Source organism: Aulonocara sp. 'chitande type north' Nkhata Bay, linkage group LG18 (genome assembly GCF_057382095.1).
Source record: "Aulonocara sp. 'chitande type north' Nkhata Bay isolate Kocher_YH1m ecotype deep benthic linkage group LG18, A_spYH_male_GT1.1, whole genome shotgun sequence".
Classification (NCBI taxonomy): Eukaryota; Metazoa; Chordata; class Actinopteri; order Cichliformes; family Cichlidae; genus Aulonocara; species Aulonocara sp. 'chitande type north' Nkhata Bay.
In genome coordinates, this window is record NC_141361.1 from 37,790,148 (window position 1) to 37,809,663 (window position 19,516).

General features: G+C 39.6%; 1 protein-coding gene across 7 annotated transcripts in view; it reads left to right on the forward strand.

The window, feature by feature from the left end:
* Window positions 1-19,516, forward strand: part of astn1 (astrotactin 1) — a 485,289-nt gene that overhangs the window by 172,669 nt on the left and 293,104 nt on the right. For 2 of the 7 annotated variants that reach the window (XM_086272768.1, XM_086272770.1), the window contains exons 6-8: window positions 5,950-6,099; window positions 7,707-7,859; window positions 11,833-12,000. In XM_086272768.1, coding sequence (XP_086128894.1) covers window positions 5,950-6,099; window positions 7,707-7,859; window positions 11,833-12,000 — 471 coding nt within the window. The remainder of the gene's footprint in view (window positions 1-5,949; window positions 6,100-7,706; window positions 7,860-11,832; window positions 12,001-19,516) is intronic. The other 5 variants (XM_086272769.1, XM_086272771.1, XM_086272772.1 and 2 more) reach the window with 3 other exon arrangements.

A 19,516-nucleotide genomic window follows, 5' to 3' on the forward strand; every position in this document is an offset into this window, starting at 1 on the left:
CCGTTATGGTTTCCCTGACATTTTTGCCTCACTGTTCTTCAGCTCAGTTAATTCCTTCATCTTAGACTGTTGTCTGACTTAGACTGTAACTTACACTATCCCTCTCCCAAATTAAAGTCACATTTCCTAACTTTAGACATTCAGAATGTGGCAAGGCGCTGTATCTACTTTTTGACAGAATTTGAAATACACATCTGGTCCTTGTGACCCTCATTACCCCACAGTCTGGGATGTGGGACCACTTCTCATGTTTGCCTAGGCTTCATTGTATATTTGCTGTTGTTCATTTCGATTCCATTTTCAGACTTACTTTAGTCTTTGCAAAATAAGTGCATCCATGAATCATTCAGGCATTAAAAAGGCACCTAACTCAAGATAAACCACTTGTGTCTATGCATAACAGACAATTCAGCACAGAAACTAATTGTGTCTTTGTTGCTAGTGGCGTGTCACAAAAACAAATGATGTTTTCCCCTTTCGTCAGCTGAATCTTGAAAAATGCCGAAGGTAATACAGTTTGACGGGAAGAAAATAGTATTTTTTCCACCAACAAAATTAGGAAACTGGACAATTAAACAGAAAAAGAGGTGCCAGGCCTAAAGACAATATACAGCAGATGACCAGTATCTGAAAATACAGCAAAGACCTGACACAGGACCTGAGAGATGTATCTGGCCCTTCAGTTGACCCACATACAAGTCACTGAAGCTTCTTCGGAAGTGGTCACAATGGCTGTCAAGAAGCCATTCTTAAGCGACTGAAAAAAAGTCTAGGGAACACCAAATTACACACTGGAAATCAGTGTCAGCTGGTCCTGTTGAGTGATAAATCCAAATTTGTGGTTCAAGTCATCAATGTGCACGGAGCAGGTCAATACAGATTTACAACCGTAAGTATCAATCTGTAAAATACAGTGGAGGTGCTGTCGTGCATTTTAGCCTGTCCAAACTGATGGAATTATGAAAACAGAAAAGTATTTCTCCATCATGAAATACCGTCTGAAAAGTTTGTGGCAATGGTTTCATTTATCAGGATGACAGTGATGCCAAACACACTGAAACTGGAGTCTAGGGATAAAGCATACCCGGCTAGAAAGCCACACAATGGAACACTGTCAGTCATGGATTAATGATTCTTATTATATAGTCAAGCTTGTTAGAGTTGTACAACCGTGCTCAGTCACTCACTCTGCCTATTTCCCATTTTTCTAGCAAAATATAAAGAAATGGCTTTTTCTGAAACACTTTTTCTCAGTACTCTACCGGGAGCAACAAAACAAAACAACATAAGGCAACTGGCAACTGTAACTGGTTGCAAAGAGTCTTTCTTTCATTGCCACAGCACGTAGATCCGCAGTAGCAGCAGGAGGAGTGAAGAAATTAAAAGCCAACAAGTCGCTAGTGACCAAGTACAATCCATGCTCCGTCTATGCCACAATAAAGCTCGGTGGCTGATATGTAGTTTCATGTAAATGTGTTAGCAATGTTTAAATATCTCCCTCTGCTGGTGCTGTAGCTTACTGCACTACTTACTTAAGCATGCGTGTCTGTCTAATACACACTATTACACAAGTTGCTGTGATACTGGGTTGAATCCTTCCACAGAGTTTTATTTCCTCCTGGTCTTTGCTTGGGCTTTTTGCATTCTCCAAATGTATTCTGGCAAACGTGTTAACCACTACACTATGGCACTGCTGTCTGCTACTGCATAAGCTGTCAAAATGCTACTGCACTGTCTCTCTACAAAGAGGAAGACTGTACTATCGCTGCTATTATTTACTGTCAAGACAGTTATGCAAAACTAAGAGCAAGCTTTACTGAACAATATGATTTCACCAAATCAAAAGTCAACACACACACACACACACACACACATACTAAACAAAGCAAAGCACAGCAGAAAGTAAAAACAAATGAGGGATTATCCATGGCACAACGAAATGACACATGGGATAAAGAGCACAAAGAAAGAAATACAGACATAACAGAGCAAGCTAACATGAACAGGTGAATACAAATAAGGTAGAGCAGACAGTAATAAAGGTGAGAAAAGACAAAAACGAGTACAAAAAAGAGACAAATATATGGAAGAAGCAAACACATGGAGGGAAACATGAAACACTAGAGACAGGGGGAAGAGAACAGCAAAATATGAAAAGGAACCAAACTGAGAATTAAGAAAACACAAGTGCTATTACATTTTTATTTTATTTAATAGACTGGGAATTGTGTAGGCAAGGTTTTTTGTCTTCTCAGCAATGTAAAGTTTCCCGCATGCACTGCAAAGTCAGGTGACTGGTATTCTGCTGGATATATAAATGAATGGTTCAATATTGACCTAGCGATAGCAGTCACTACTGTCAAATATGATTAGCCTTTGTTCTGCTGTAACAGTAAGGTGATCTTCTTTGTTTAATTTTTGCTGCTGTCAATCTCCACGTTTATTCTCATCCAGTCACGGTGACATCAGTCCTCAGCAAAAGGCCTCTATGTGACTTTGGCTTAAGCACATACATTTACTCAAATCTTCAACTTCCTTTGTGTTGTCTTTAATATTAATTTAAATGTAAATTTGCTCTTACATCTAAAAATATGCTGCTCAAACTGGCCAGTAACAGTTAAAGTCCACCCATGGTGACAGTGCTGAAGCTCTGATGTGTTCCATCCATGTTGAGGCATTCATCAACTTTGCAGCAGCCTATAAGATAATTCATTTAAATGAGTACATGTACATATCCACACGAATAAAGCAGCAGTGATGCTCTTAATATGAATTATGGAGGATTCTTGTTATGTAGTTAAATTAATCCCCCTGCTGTAGTGCAAACATTGTTGCCAAGACTGTCTGGGAGGATGTTGCAACCAAAAAAACATGCATGATAAAAACACAGTAGACTGGTTTTGTTATTTTAAATTTCAATTTTATTAATATTTTTTGGTGAAACTTGTAATTCAAGCATGCCTGTGTGCTTGATGTTTTTTCCCACCTCCTTCTTCCTACTTTAGGGCATAGAGATTTAATTTGTCTTCACAGAGTTTTAGTTGCGCACACTGAATAATGTTCCAGAGGACTCTGTTTCCAGCCAGCAGACATATCTGGGGGGAAAGTGTGCAGTGAATATTCCTCATTATTAAATCAGTCGTGGAAAACACTGCAGAAACAATGGTGTCATCTAAAAAGGCTGAAGTAAGAAACGCCAACATCTGTGCTGTCAGATAGTCATGGCTGCCAATAATATTTACGCTGCACATTCATATCTTGCGTGCATTGTTCAAAAAAACCCAACAATATGAAAAGCTGATGAAGCCGCTGTCATGAAAAAGTCCTTCTGCGTTTGCCACATTGACATCGCTGCCAACTGTGTTTTCATTGGCCCATTGTTTCTGAGGGATCGTCTCCAGTTTAATCAAACACCGCCTCTTGGTTGGGGATTTTTAAAGCTCTTGTCACAGAGCAACGTTAGCATGAATTTTATTTCGATTCTCACACGTCCCGCTGAGGCAGCAAATCTTTGCTGCTTTGATGGATTTTCCCCCTCACTTTTTGATTCGCAATCCGCTAACACTTGTAAGACAAGCTTCAATACATGCCCCCTAAATATAGCTAATGCCTCAGCTAAAACACTCAGCTGAAATGCACTGTGGGTATATTGTTGTGCGAGAAGAGTTTGTTTATTTTTAAGTGTTGCACCTACTGTATAATCAACCCTCATACTTAAGAGCATTAGCTTTAATAACAGTCTAATGACTGGATGTTATGAGAAGGATTATCCTCCCAGATAAAGCTGAACATTCTTCTTTTTATTTAACATTTACTTTGCACTCTTCCTCTTTGTAGAGACAAAGTCTTATGGATTGTGTTTTTCCCTCCAGTGTAGGAAAAATATGTAGCACAGAAAAACAGGAGTCATGTTGAGATTGTCTAGCTAAAGTATATGTTGTGTGTTTTCATGTATTTCTTTAGTGTTTATGTTTTTTATATTACTTGCTGCCTCATTGTTGCTTCATGTATACTTTGAAATGAATGAGCTTGGAAACAGTGTCACACAGTTCAGCCCTCAGGCTTTGAGCCTTGAGTCAACACGTAATATCTTATTTATGTGGCTTTTTTTACATTATCTTTAGACACATTTATTTTCACATCCTGCTTTAAGTGAGATGTTTGTTTCACACATTTTCTCCTTCTTTTGGCTGCGTATGATGTTAGAAATGTGATACCCTTCATACGGTCAAGTCACACAGCTCACCTTGTAAGCACTGGAGACCCGCTAATTTACTGGTAAACCATTTCTTTACCAGGACAGCGAGTATAAAGTTAGCCTGAAGCGATTATGCCCGTACAGGGAGAAGAAGTAAAGCAGCTTGTTTCAGCCAACGACCAACCAAAGTCCCAGGATAAAATAACTAAGGATTATTGATTTGTGAATCATTCCCAGCTACTGAAGAATACAAGAGTAAAATCATGATGCTCGAAGTGAGCACAATAGCTCACCTTTAGATATTTACAAGTGTTGCCATCTTCACTTTTATTAAATGAGTATATATTGAGTGTATATAGACAGTAAAACAGGGTGCTGTAAAGGGTTTGTAGTACATCTTTGTATCTGATGGAGGAAATGTGCTTTGTGTTTTTGTAAAGTCAAAGTCAGAAAAAGAAAATCATAAGCTTGTGCATCCAGTTTTTTTCTCTTTTGATGCAGAGCGGTCCTGGCATTTTACATTATACTAAGTACACACCATAAAACCCATGGACAGTAGTGCTTAGGAGGACCCACTAAATCGCAGTCCTTAGCAAAAAAAACAGCAGAAAGAATTTTTTTGCTTCTAGTTGATCAGTGGTCTTAATTTGATCTTGTCAAGCTAACCAAAGTTTAGCATTATAACAGTGTGATACAAATTCAATGGTTTCTACTAAAAGCATTTTAGTTTGCTGTTATTGCTTCCAAGTGACTGGTTCCTCCTCATATAGTTCTCTCTAAAACATCTCCAAGGGTCTTAATTGTAGTGCAGTGCTATCTTAGAATCACACAAAAAGGCAAAGCGCTGAAATGTTTTTATGTATTCCTCATGTTTCCTTGGAAAGAACATGAACACAACCAGCCTTGTGCATCATGGATACACCAATAAGGTACATAATGACCACATTATGTTTTCCACAGTAGAATGACTTCAAATTGTTTAGAAATGGCCTCACAACCAGATTTTCCAGATTTATGGCTGGAACAGTTGCTTCTCTAAGATACCTGCAAACTGGCCAAAACTGTCATGTTGCATTTATGGAGGTGCTCATGCTCACTGATCAGTTCATCTAGTTCATTTGATTTGCAGCTAGTTACCCTTAAATTTGCACATATGCTGCTTCTACATTTTGGCTTAATTCGTGTTAAATAAATAGTGATGTGTGTTGTTGTTCATCTGGAGTTAGATTTACCTGATTTTAGAAATTTTAGAAACTCACCTGATACGTCTGTGTATTTTTCAAATCTTAATATCTGACAAGCACCAATAATATCAAACTGCACAACAGTAAAAATGAAAGTAGAGGCTAAAACAATAGTCAGTAGTCTCAAACTCAAACATGCACTTCTGATTGTTTAACACAGGTGACATCAGTATTTTATTCAGATCGAGTCCAGTTAAGCCAGCATGCACTCTTTTTAATGTGCTGTTTCATGGATGTGGCTAATTCAAAATGTGTCAGTTGGGGAAAAAAATAAAAACTAAACACAGTATTTTAAAGAGAAACTGGAAAACACAGTGCTCAAAGTTGCAGCTTGATTTTTATTACAAATGAGCCGACACATCAGTAGATGATAGAAGAAGAAGACGTCCAGCAGTGGGTTGATCGTGAGTTTTGGCTTTTTCCTGCCATCTCTGTGAAGCTAACTTGAGGACAAATTCCCCACCACTGGTCCAGAACTCTTTTGTATTTTTTGTGTGAATCCAACAGCGGGTTCAACATTCTTGAACCCAGACGGGGACTCTGGGACGGAGGCAGACAGCGAGCCTCAGCTGGCCTTTTACACCGACCCAAACCGCAGTCGCCGCCGGAGTCGAGGTATGAGAAATGGTAATGCCAACAGCGCGTGGGGCTCAGGGGGTAAGGAGGACTCATACACCTACAGACAGTTAATCTCGCCGTCTGATGGTATTACCATCGCCACGACGCATGACAAGTCACCTTTACAGTGCATATAGCGGATGGCTCTGGTGTTGTATGTGCTCATCAGTTTGACTCCCAAGGGAAGCACATGCTGTGTATATACATAGGTGTGTGTAGAGTGGTTGTGAGCATGTGAAACTGATCTCAGTGCATCCGAATATAATCTTGTTGACGGAAATCAAGCAAGATGATGAGATCAGAGGTCCTCAGTACAGAATATTTTGGCATTAGTTGCATCTACAACCCAAAGAACATCTTATTTTGAAATAATATTCCACACAAATATTATTTCTAAGCAGGATCCTCTGCAAATGCTGTCATAGTGAAGTGGTGCAGCATGCTTTATATGTCAGCATGCCATGTCCTTGCAACTTTGATGTACAGTAATGGGGTGTGGAAAAGAGACAGAGAAGATTTCTTTTTTCAAGTAAAAAAATGTGACACTGGCCTCAAAATAATAGCTGCTGTCGGAAGGCGTTACAAGCTGTTACGATGCCTCCAAGCCAATTATTCCCCCGTCATGTGCACAGGTGTCACAAACACAGCAAAGCCTCCAGAAGTGTAGCCAACACCTTTAATTAGACTGAGCTTTAAGAATAGAACTATGTTGTTTAGATGCAGAGGATGACTCATGTGGCACGACAAAAGTTGTTTTTCATGTATAGAAAATTTTGAGAGAAGGATGTGAAGAATGAGACATTCCCCTCTTTCATATAGAAGGCAGAAATGTGCGCTGAAGAGAGGTTTTGTAAAATCTGAAAAATAACTGAAAGGGAAGTCAAAGGGGTGAAATTCTGCCCTGCATCCAGTTTCTGGGTAAGTTACTCGATTAAATAAACTAGCTTTAAACATTTTGCGATAGGTCAGCTTTCTACTTTGGCTTTTGTTTAAAGGATTGCCTTGGGCATTTTTTGAATGAAAAAGTTCTGCCAGAGTAATTTAAAAGTGACAATGGGATCTAGAGTTATTCAGCTAGTGAAAAACGAGGCACTTTAAACAAAGCCTGCGTGACTACATTCAAGGTCACTGTGATATTTTTCTGTGTGTATGTGCACGTATGCGTGGGTGTGGGGTCAGTTTTGACACTTTCTGCATTGCACTGGGGAGCAAACGAGATAAGGGGAGAGTTCTCACTTTCGGGGGAGGGGGGGCAAAGGAAAGTGGAGGAAAGAGGGAAGGTTTGAAGAACAACCTCTCTCTTTTTTCCCTCCACACATTCCAGCGTGGATGTTAAAACCCTTCGTAGGTAAACTGTATTTCTGTGCCACTGAGCCGTGCCTTGTGTCAACTTCCCAGAGGCTTGAGGGTTTGGATCCTAACGACCTTGTTATGGGTTTAGGCCCATGTTGTTGGGGTTTTTTGTCTTTGTTTGCTTGTTTGTAAAATAACTGTAAAATGACTCCCTGTGTAGCCATTGTGTGTACATGTTTGTGTGATAGTGTGCATGTACTGATGGAGGGGTTCTTGGGGAAAAGTGTGGTATCTGCTTCACAGTTCTCTACTCTTTCTTTTTCTTCCTCCCCCCCTCTCTCATTTCTTTCTAGCAGCAGGTTCCCCTCGGAGCCCCATCAATAAGACCACCCTGACTCTGATCAGTGTCATCAGCTGCGTGATTGGCCTGGTTTACTCCTCTCACCTCTCCTGCAGCCTCTCAGTCCGGGTAATCTTACATGTTCCGGAGCACCTCATTGCTGATGGTAAGGCCTTACACCAGCCACGGACTGTGGATGCAGCCTTTTCCCAAGCACATCCCCAGGGAGCGCTGAGCTTGCATTTCCTCGTCACTCTCCGGGGAGTTCGGCTCACTATATCTCGCTAACCGAGTGCCTGTGCTTTGTGGTCGAGCTGCTGATTCGCTTTGCTCTCTCGAAGACAAAGGTAAATGCCAGGTCGACCACCCTCTGCCTGGGTTTCCCATGTCGCAGCGCACAACAGATGTGCCCTCAAAGCATCGGAGCGCATCGTTGCTAGGTCGCAATGACCACCCACAGCCAAACCTCCATCGCGCTTCCCCTGGTACTTTCTGATATGTTGAACCACCTCGCTAATGAATTTCAATGTAGTACCTGCAAAAAAAAAATAGCACCACGGGAGCCAAGTGTTGGCTCCTGCTGGCTCGTTGGCATTTTTCAGCTGTCACTGAAGTGAGCTGGCAGTCCAGATATATTATAGACTGTGACTAGGCTTGCTCATCTATCATCTAGAGGTCTGATTTGATTTGAAACGCTGCTGCTTTCCGGTGGTACACGCTGGCCTGCCAGTGATATTAAAATTCCAGGGAGGCATCGAGGGAGGGAACTTTGAAAGGAGAGATGAAAGATGGCGAATTCGCCTGTTGAATTACAAAACTGGGATCGATTTAGGATGTTTCCATAAATGTCTCCACAGTCTCATCAGACTTGATTTGATGTCACGGTGAATCAGATGAAAATCTGGATTCCACCGCTGTGGAAAGAAGCTATTAATGCCAACAGCTGCACATGTGTCTGACTTCAAATATTGAAAGAAAAGTACCAAAATATAGAGTCACACCTTTCTCCTTGCCTTTCACGTCTGGGAAAGTAATCATCTGAAGATGTTTGTGTAGTTACGCGGGATAACAATATCTACTGCTTTTCAAGATACATAACAAAGAACAGGGCCAACTTTTTCTTCCTATCACTAACTCGGAGAGTCGGGAATAGAAAGGTGGCTGACGTTTATCATCTCAGATTGTATTTGCTGGAAATAGATTTACTTTTACCATCTGTGCCTCCTGTGAGAGGTTTCCCAATTACATCTGAAGCTATCTCAAGGAGCGATGCTGTGGCCTAGAGTCCCATCCGAGTAGTGGCTGGGGATTCATGTTACCGGTCATGCCTCTGCTGCCATTATGCTGCCATTATAGATGTTTATCCATCAGATCCTGGGCATTTGAGTCAACCTCGGGAAATTTGAAGGCAAACATCCAAAAAGTTAAGCACAAAGTACCAAGTAGTAGACCAAGAGTCTACTGCCATTCTAGCAATGAAAGTGCACATAGGCACAAATGAGTGAAATTTTCATGTAATGTTAAGTGTGCTAGCCTTTAAACATGCTACCATAGTGCACCAGAGCTAATGCGCCTGGTATTTATGAGCTCTATAATATTTTTTTTTTTATATAGAAGTTCCAAGGTTTTGGAGGATGGCAATCCAGCACCATCTTTCTTTGTACTTGTGATGTACTTGCACAAAGTAACGCAACATAACTGCTCTATTTAAAACGTGACCAAAGAGCTGCACACAGGCGATTCATTCTGCTCTTAAGTCTGGTGCTCACGTTAATAATACTGGTCTCGGAGTCCGTTCAGGCCTACGTGGCTCCCTGTGAGAGTCAAACATCACGATGTGATGAATGTCTCAATTAAGATGGCTACAGTTTCTTATTTTGATAAATGAATTCTTCATTGTATATTAGACCATATATAAAGCATTTATGTTTTACACAGAAATCCATTTCATCTTTCAAAAGTGCATACATAGTTGCCAGAAAACTCAAATAGAACATAAAAAGTGTCATAAAAACAGAAACACTGCTGGTGTCTTCAAAGTTTTTCCAGGCAGTTTTATGACTCTCCACAATTAAGCTAACAGGATGAGTCCAGCCATTTGCAGTGTGTGCTCTAGTTCTAAGGGAATCATCAAAGAGGATGGCGCTAACTAGGGCACACAGAGCCTGCCAACACGTCATTAAATATGCTTGGGTTAGCAAATGCCCAGTGCATCCCGTGTTTGCAAATGGACAGTGCTTTGGTCAGTGAGCGTTGTTGCTAATTTACGGAGATCACACAGCGGATAACTCTCAGAACCAAGTGTTCCAGAGACACCTCCTGTGTCAGGTGTCCTGGAACATGGAAGAGTGCTTTTGTTTTCCCAGGCAGTCACAAACTCAGTAGAAAACATTTTGCATACGAGCTCCCTTTAGTTTACAGCATTTGAGCTGTAAACCCCCGGAGACCTCAGTCTTTAAGTGTATTCAATGGAACTAATTGATTATACCTTTTAAGAGGGAAGTTGTGTGCTGCAGCTTTCAACCACGAGGTAATTAAAGCATAAGTAGAAAGGTTTGAAATTAAACAGCAGCAGTAATAACGGCAGTCCTCGCCTCATTATCCTGCATTATGGCAACAGAATGTTAGCCCAGTGCTCAACAGTTTTACTTCCACTGATCAGATGCACAAACTTTGAAATTTACATAGAAAACAAACAACGCGACTGTAACTCATTTACAGCTGCACTCTCTCATCTTTAACCTTTTCAGAATTACGTGTCGGCCCATAGTCGTGCCAATAATCATTATTATGCATTTATTATTACAGAGAAAGCGTTGAGCTGATGCTTTGTTTGTGTCATAACAACCACTAATAAGAAAGAGGAGCACTGCGGAGGACTTCTCAGGGTCGGGGAACATTTGTTTCACAGACAGCCATACTTTGTTAAAATAAAAGAAGGGCCAAACACTGAACAATGTAAGTGAAAGAGATGAGATGCACAGCACGGAATTATGTTAAATGTTATGAATTTGACAGCTATAACAATCGATTTACAAAAACCCTGAGACCTTGGTTCAAAAAACTGTTTTCTGGGAGAAAATGTAGACTTTTTTGTTTCAATTTGGCTTTCACTGACATAACATAATGCACTGTAAATGCTGTATTGCATCAGCATTTACTCTATACAGTTTGTAAGCAAATATAGAGTCATGAATAACTATAAATTTTTTATGGCATGAAATCACAGCAACAGTCACCTTTATGCGATTTGAAGTAGCAAAGATCTTTCTTACAATTAAACATTTCAGAATGTGTTGTTTTGGTCAAGATGCCAGTTCTGCCCTCACTGCTTCTATTTTCTCCACAGTAATAATAGAAAAAAACCAACAAAAACAGCAAGAATCAAATGTTTTTCACTGCCCACTCAGTTATAGTTATGTGGTTCAATCAGCCAAGACCATCAACCTCGTCAAGGTACATTTGGAAATCCAGCTGATCATGCCTTACACATGTTATTTGTGTGATTATGGATATTCCTCTGTTTAAATCTTTCGGAGTGTTCACAAGTTTTGCTTTTTAATTTTGCAGCTTTCATGTTTGCACTATGGCTCTTAAACTAAAAATAACAAGTAATGTCTTATAAAGCTTTCATGTTCTTTCCAGATCCACTTCATTTTAAATCTGGTATTTTTTAATCACATTTTCTTTTCAAAAAATTAAATTTGAAGGTTTCCTAATTTGTTTTTCTCTCGTAGAAACTGCCTCACTAAAAGGTGGTGCTTGCTGTCATTATATTTAGCTGAAGATATTTCACTTGTAAGGTCCAATATGTGCTGTAACCTTGTCTTTTTGCTGTTGTTGTTAAATGGTTTTAGAAATGATAGAAAATATAAAGAAATAAGTGGTAAAAAAAACATGATAAATATGATAATTTGCTTTGAAGATTTTGTTCAAAGTCAGGCTTTTTTATGTGTCCTGTTCTGTTTTTCGTTCCTTCTCATTCATCCCTGCTTTTTCGCCCTCCCCCGTCTCCATTCCTGCCATCTTTTCGTTACCCATCAATTACCTTTGTCCTCCTCTTCAACCATCTTATCCATTTCATATTTCTTTCCTGTTCCCTTCTCTTCCGTGTCTTCCATTTCCTCTGTCCTACCCAGGGTCAAGGTTCATTTTGCTCCAGGGGAGCCAGTTGGATGCTTCAGACTGGCTCAACCCGGCCCAGATTTTGTTGTACTATCAGCAGAATGCCAGCGGGCCGTGGGTGAACGAGCTGTGTGGACGACGCCTCCTGGATCCCTGCGAGCATCAGTGTGACCCTGAGACAGGTGAGCCGAGGCCGAACTGCCAGCTCTTCTCACAGCTTTGAGTGGAAATATTAACTAGCAGTGAACTTATTGATCAGCTCTCTTCATGACTTCCATTGGACGGGAAGTCCTGAAGAGAGCTGATATTAATACAGTTATAATTATGACCTGTTACATAAAATGCTGCTGCTCTTGAGATATGTCAGGCTTTACTATAAAAGCTTTCAGATTAATTAGAAGGTTGAAATGATATGAAAATCATTGTATTTTACAATTACATTCTAAAAAACAACAAAATATAGTTTATTGTTATTTTTACATTAGTTATCATCTTTCAGAATATGCCTACAACAACATTTTGTTTAAGTCTAGTCTTCTTTTTGTTTTTTTTTCTTTGACTTACAGTAAATTTAGGCTTTTTGTAAGAAAAAAACTGTATTTGAAACGCACGGCTTTACTGGAGGCTTTTGAAGTCTGATTTAGTTTAGTTACGGAGTAATTTGCCACAATGTGAAGCTGCTTGTCGTAGCTGTATCCATTAGGCTTTGTACACTTGGTTTCTCTCCGTTGTGGCCTCCCGCCCACACTCAAGGAAAACGCAGCGTTTGCACAACGCTGTCGAAAATGAATACATTTAAAGACGCGGAAGCACCGACAGTGAAAACAGACCTTTTCAAAATTATGACACATTTTAGTCATATGATGCAGTCATGTGACCAGTTAAACCAAGATAGTGGAGGGCAGTCCTATTAAAGATTAATATCAGTCTGTAGATGCTCCAGATGGCTTTTCTTCAAATTCTTTTATTCTCACTGGCTTTTGCGACTTTGTACTTTTGTGTTACTCGCAGCATCAACTCCACCTCATTGTTAGTCCATTTAAAAAACTCGGTGCTTTTCCTCAACATTTTGCCGGAAAGTAAGTAAGCGGCAGACATAAATGAGCAAGCCGAATCTTCTTGTGCTTCACACATGCGCAGTAAGGGAACGTAAGCGTTTTCAGCCGTTTCAATGTGGACGCACAACTCTGTGAAAACGAGTAGTGTGGACGCGGAGCGTTTTCAGACGTAAATCTATCCAGGCTAGTGTGGACGCAGCCTTAATCGTCTGGTATATTTGGTGTTCCCTCTGAACAGAGTGAAATTTGTAACCGGCCATCAATTTGTTTTATTTCACAACTAAAAGCAAAATGAGCCTCCAGAAACAGAGAAAGGCAAAAGTTGCATCTGTAACTTTCACTCTCAGTCTTAGCTAATGCCCACCTCACCATAGCTGCCTTCAGCAGAGAAAGGTTTTAGATGGTTACCCTCTAAAATCACATTTATATGCAGACCTTGTTCATTAGTCGCCCGTTATTGTTCATTTTAACTTAAGTCTCATATAATAATAATCTTATTTACTTATTCAATCTAAAATAGATAAACAGCCCACATCTAATGTATTTCTTAAATTTCTCTTCTTGCACAAAGTGCTAATGATTATTGCTGAGGGGACGGCTAATAAATCCTCTGTGTACACTGTGTAACAAGTTAGTGTTCATGATATGTACGTCTACTTCAGATAAACTAAAGCTCATTTTAAAAAATACTAATAATAACAACCTTGTTTAACACTAACCTTATTATATGAAACAGCTTCACTATTTTGAGAACACATAAACAGTATTAAAAAAAAGAAAAACATCCTGATGACACAAAAACGATGTAATGGACATTGTGAGGACATTCTTCTTATTACCAGTTTATGACTCATAAAGTTGTTGTAAACAAAGAAAAAACTACTAATAAATAGCCAACTTTAGCAACATCATGAGTCACAATTCTAAACCAGCGTGCTCCGTCCTCGTCCGCCATAGTGCCCCCTGGAAATACTTCTGATGTAGCCTGATTTGTTTTTGGTTTTTTTTATTATTATTCTTCATCCGCAGTGTTTTGTTTTGGGGTTTTTTTTATTCTACTTATTTTAGAAAATTGGTGAAGATCTTTATATCCTCCTGTTTTGCCTGCTTGCTTGTGTCTACACAAGTTGCTGAGCTGGCGGTGCCGCCCCGAACAGTGCAATGCACAGTGCAGTGTGATAAAAGTGAACCTGATTGTTTTCTTGAAACAACATCATAAGTGCAAAAGCAACATGATAATAAGTTCTGATTGACGGGAACGTGTATAAATAAAACACACAAAACTCAAAAAGTAAACAATGCAAACACAATAGTGGACTGTTTTTTTTAACTTTTGGTTAAATAAGTGAGCTCACTGTGAAATCTTAAACGTGTTTCTGAGATATGTTTCTCACCCCAACGGATTGTGGCAGATGGCCCCGCCCCTCCCTGAGCCTGGTTCTGCTGGAGGTTTCTTCCTGTTAAAAAGGCGTTTTTCCTTCCCACTGTCGCCAAAGTGCTGCTCATAGGGGGTCATGTGATTGTTGGGTTTTTCTCTGTGTGTATTGTTGTACGGTCTGTCGTACAATATAAAGCGCCTTGAGGTGACTGTTGTTGTGATTTGGCGCTGTGTAAATAATATTGAATTGAATTGAAATATGAATACAATTATGATCTTATTAGAAACCTAAAAATAAACATCCTGGTTAATTCATACTAAGCTCACTGATTTCAAACATTTCCTCCCTCCATACAAATTACTTAGTCCCAGTTCACAACAGCAGTCATCTCATGGTTTTGGGCTTAATGGGAATAAGAGCATAGAGATATAACAAACAGCTACAGGAGAAAGTGGACACAAGTTAATGTGATGGAACAGTGGCGTATAGCTGCTTCCCCAACAGCCTGAGGTTGTAGCAGCATAACTAAGGCTTGGTTCAGGGTCACCTGAAGGAGCCCTCACTACAATCTTAAGCTGAAAGGAAACTTTTAAACCTGATCTTAAAAGGAGAGATGGTGTCTGTTTCATGAACTCAAAGTGAGAGCTGGCTACACAGGAGTGGAGCCTGATAGCCGAAAGCTCTGCCTATAAATTCAAATGAGAATATTTTGCTGATAAAAAATAACAGCAAAACATTTTGCTGTTTAGCGAGATCTTTATCAGTTCTCACTGCCTGTATATATATATACACATATATACATGTATATATGTGTATATGTGTATATATGTATATATTTTGATCTTACAATATGGGACTAAATGTAGTGTGTTAAACAGATTTATGCAGTACATTCTGATAAATTAATAAATTAGAAGCATTTGATGTATGTAGTTATATCTCATTCCTCAAATTTGCTCAGTACTTGCAAGCATATGTTATTAATAGGAGACACGATGGTGTTTTTAATTTCTCTCAGATCAGATCATTTTAATCATTGCCTATTATAAATGACTTCTTCAATTTCTGTTCTAACCTTTTTGTCAGGGAGTATTTTAAAATCAAAGTGCTAAATATAAAGTGGTCCCTGTTCCAATGGAGGTGTTGACAGTAAACTTTTTCCCTGGGCAATTTCCCACATACAGAAATAGCCCTGGCTTCAAGTTTCAAGATAAAGTTTTACAATGCATAAGCTTCCAAGAAACAACTAAATTTCTTTATGAAAACCGTGTCAGCTTTCAGATATACAACAATCAATTGGTAAATGGTAAATGGCCTGCATTTGTATAGCGCTTTTCTAGTCCATAGGACCCCAAAGCGCTTTACACTACATTCAGTCATTCACACATTCACACACACATTCACACAAATTAAATGCATCCTGTCATATGTAGAAATGTTTTTTCAAACATGCTTATATCTGTAATGGCTCGAGGGAGAATGCAGACTGAACAGTGTAATTTTTGCTTTCTTAGACAGTCTCTGCCACTGCATCACTCTGATTATTAGTACAAGAAGTCTCACATTTAAAGTGTCTTCCTTGTTTTGCATCCATTATTCAGCAGCCTAACTCTCCCCTGGGCAATACAGAGTAAGTTCTGAGACCTTTAAATGAATCAAAAAGCTGGGCCAGTGTGTCTCATGCCTGCTCTTCTTGGAATAATTTCTGAGGTTCACCCACACACCCAAACCTCCACTCTCCCCACTCTTAAAATGATATATGGACCAGCCGCAGGCTTCAACAATTTTATTATATTTTTTATGTGATTAATTTGTAAAGGAGCCATTGTGTATATGTAAGGTTAGATACAGGCTTATCAGTGGGATAGCACACATGACAATGAGTGAAAGTGTGTATAGGCTGCCAGGAGATTGCAAAGGTGCTATAGATAGCTTAAATCCAATCCTCTTTTCTGCTGAGAGAATATAGTGATGAAAACTGAGATGGGCTGTGACAATTTCTGTGCGGCTCCTGTGAGACATTAAAAGAGGTGGGGATGCTTTAAAAGTGGTGTTTTCACCACATATAATAGTACTGATTTTTCACTCATTTTCAGGCAATTCTTTGTACCCGACCATTTTCACAGGAATGTTTTGTTTGTTAAACCACTTAAAATTCACTTATTTATCATTTAACCATTGACACAGTCAAATTTATTAGAGCTGTAGTCATAGGCATGAATGCCATTGTAGTTTAGACATGTTTTAAAATGTTCTTATCCCAGTGTGGAAAGGTTGGGGCTTTGTGAAGCCGTTCCATAATGGTAGCTTGCTTCATCCATTCTAATGATTTATGTTTGTTGCAATACCCAAATGTGTCCAAGTTCCAGCTGTCTAGCTGTTGATTTGCGATGAAGTTGAAGAGTCTGGAGGTAGTCCTCCTTCTCCAGTACTGCACTCTGTGCAATGTTTAAGTACCAGTAGCAGCAAAACAACCCCAGAGCATGATGCTACTACCACCATGCTCGACAACTTTGTCTCATCTGACCATAAAACTTTTATCCAGGAGGAATTTGGTTTGTCTTTGCTAATTTCAGTCAAGCTCGAAGGTCTTCTTTTCTTGGTTGGCACCCTCTCTATGCTGTGTTCCAGCAGTTTCCAGTTGATGGCAGACTTCAGCCTTGTGGGTTCCGGGGTAATTCCTGAACATCCTAACCAATTTCCTCTCATCTGGGTATGACAATTTTTGTCTATCTCCAGACTAGGGGTGGGCGATATAAACGATATACGATAGAAACTATATCAATTTGGCCAACGATAGAGATTTTGACTATATTGCTCTATTGTGATAGCGCATGTTGATGATGTCATCAAGCTGCACCTGTTTTGGTCGAAAGCATCGCAGCGGCTACAACCATTATCATCTGCAAATTATGCCAGGCGACAGTCACAGCAAAGAGATGAAGCACTTTTGAAATATGGGGAAAGCCAAAAACTGCGCTTCCTCCACTTCCGTAACATTGATTCATTAATGTTGAATTCTCTCGCAGCTGCTCTATTCCCATGTTGTTGCAGTATATTAATAACTAACCTCGTATTGTGGATAAATAAACTCAGTTCTCCTGACTGAAGTTTGGCCCGTGTACAGCATCCTGCTATGCGATTGCATTTGTCCCTGACCACCAGAATCCCTCACGTTAACTTTTATCGAGTGGAAAAAAAGTTGGTGTTCATCCTCCGCTTCACTGTGCTAATGTTATGCTAACATAGCTGTGTCGCTAGCAATCACGTAGCACAACATTATATACCAGGTAATCCAACTTCAGTAACCCTGCAAACGCCACTGCTGTTTAGTTTTCTGTCTTCATTTATGTTGGAAGTGGTAGCAGAGCTGTACGTTTGAATTAGTTTCAAAAATCTCTCAGTCAGAACATGGTATGAAATGTTTAGGTGGAAACTAGCAAGCTAACTTCCTGTTAACTTCTAAAACTTAATTGTTACACCCGATAAAGCAGCAACGCTGATGATGTAATTAAAGATGAAAGACCGTTTTTAACTCTCAGTGTTCGTTTGACTTTGGGACCTGAAACGGACGGAGTTTTGGACCCAGATTACTCCGCGAAGCTCCTCACTACGGCAGCCGTAATGCTCTGACAATCCATCAAGCAGTGCGGCTTACCAAAGTTGTACTAAAACATTTTTTAACAGATTTCTGCACGCCAAAATCGGTTCGAGGTCAGTAAGCACAACCAGAATTCATACATAAGGCACACTCTCGATTTTTGAGAAAATTAAAGGATTTTAAGTGTGCCTTATAGTGGAAAATACGTTATACAGAAGAAAAGAATATATCGTGATACATATCGTTACCGCACGTGCTTCAAATTATATCGCGATATGAATTTTAGGCGGTATCGCCCAGCCCTACTCCAGACCTTGGCAAAGATGTGACACACCCAAATAACTTGAACTGATGATCCTGGAATGTGCAGTTGTTTAGAAATGGCTCCAACAGACCGTTCAAACTTATATAGTTTTCCTTTTTAGATTTTCACAGAGTTCTGTGGATTTTTTCATTTTTCTGTCTTCTGTCAGTCAAATACTTTTTATGTTGGCAAAAAGAAACTGACCGTTTTAATCAATCGTGATCACGAACAAGAAGGTAATAGGGTTTGGTCTTGTCAAGTTAAAAGACACTGTAGAACATAAGTGAATACATGTCTACTCCAGTGCAGTCTTTGCTATCCACAGGACAGATCAAGTTCCAGGCTATTTGAGGGTGATTTGTACTGTATAGGTTCAGTATGTGTTTTTAAAGGTGACAAATCGCAGAGTGAAATTCAGTGAAAATAAAGCGTGAAGCCTAGATTGTGGCTCTGGCTGTATGTTGAGCAATTATGGAAAGTAACACCTTGCAAGTGTAAAACAAGTTTGAGCACAGTGCCGTGACCTGAGAGTGCAATGAAATGGCAATTAAAGTAAGATGAGCCATTTAGCAATGTTCAGGAGCTGTGCAACAAAGCTCATTGCCGCTCCAGCATTATTGTCATTATTTTTTGGATGCAGTTTAGATTATCAGTGAACATGTAAAACTGGCTTTCCAGTGTCAAACATTTCAATTCTTTCATTGCACATTTAACAGAGCAGCAAAGAAGCAATTATATTCAGAGCTACAGGATGTACATGTTAAGAGTGCCGACGAGGAAAGTCTTGGAAAAGCTGATGTTAGTGAAGAGCACATCCAGGTGATTCTTCTTAAAAGAGTAATTACTCAAAGCTTGAGGAGGAGAGCATGAACTTCCGTAATTTAGCTAAGCGACTAGAAGATGATGAGGTCTTTCTGGTCTATCTTCACATCTTTTATCCTAACATGCTGATATCTTGCACTGCTCTTTCGAACCCCTCCACACAACTGTTATTTTATTACACTCCAATTGCACAAGTAATAAGTTAATGGGGGGTAATGAGCTCAAATACACCAAACTCTAATGGTATTCTACTGCTGTGATAAAGCAGTCATTTTAAATGTACGTTTCCTTGAGTGAAATTCGATGAACACAGCAGATTAATCATGACCAGTGTCAGTGTTTTAATCATGTAATGTAAAGTTTAAATTGCAGCCCCATGTGCAGCACTTAACGGGCCAATAACAAGTTGGGAGTTCAATATTTAGGAACTCTGTGAGAGGATGTAGCGTGCAGCCTTTGAGCAGGATTATTATTTGAAAAGGGCACAGAGTATATCTCTTTCTTCTCCTTGTTTTTGTGTTCTTTTCTGGGATC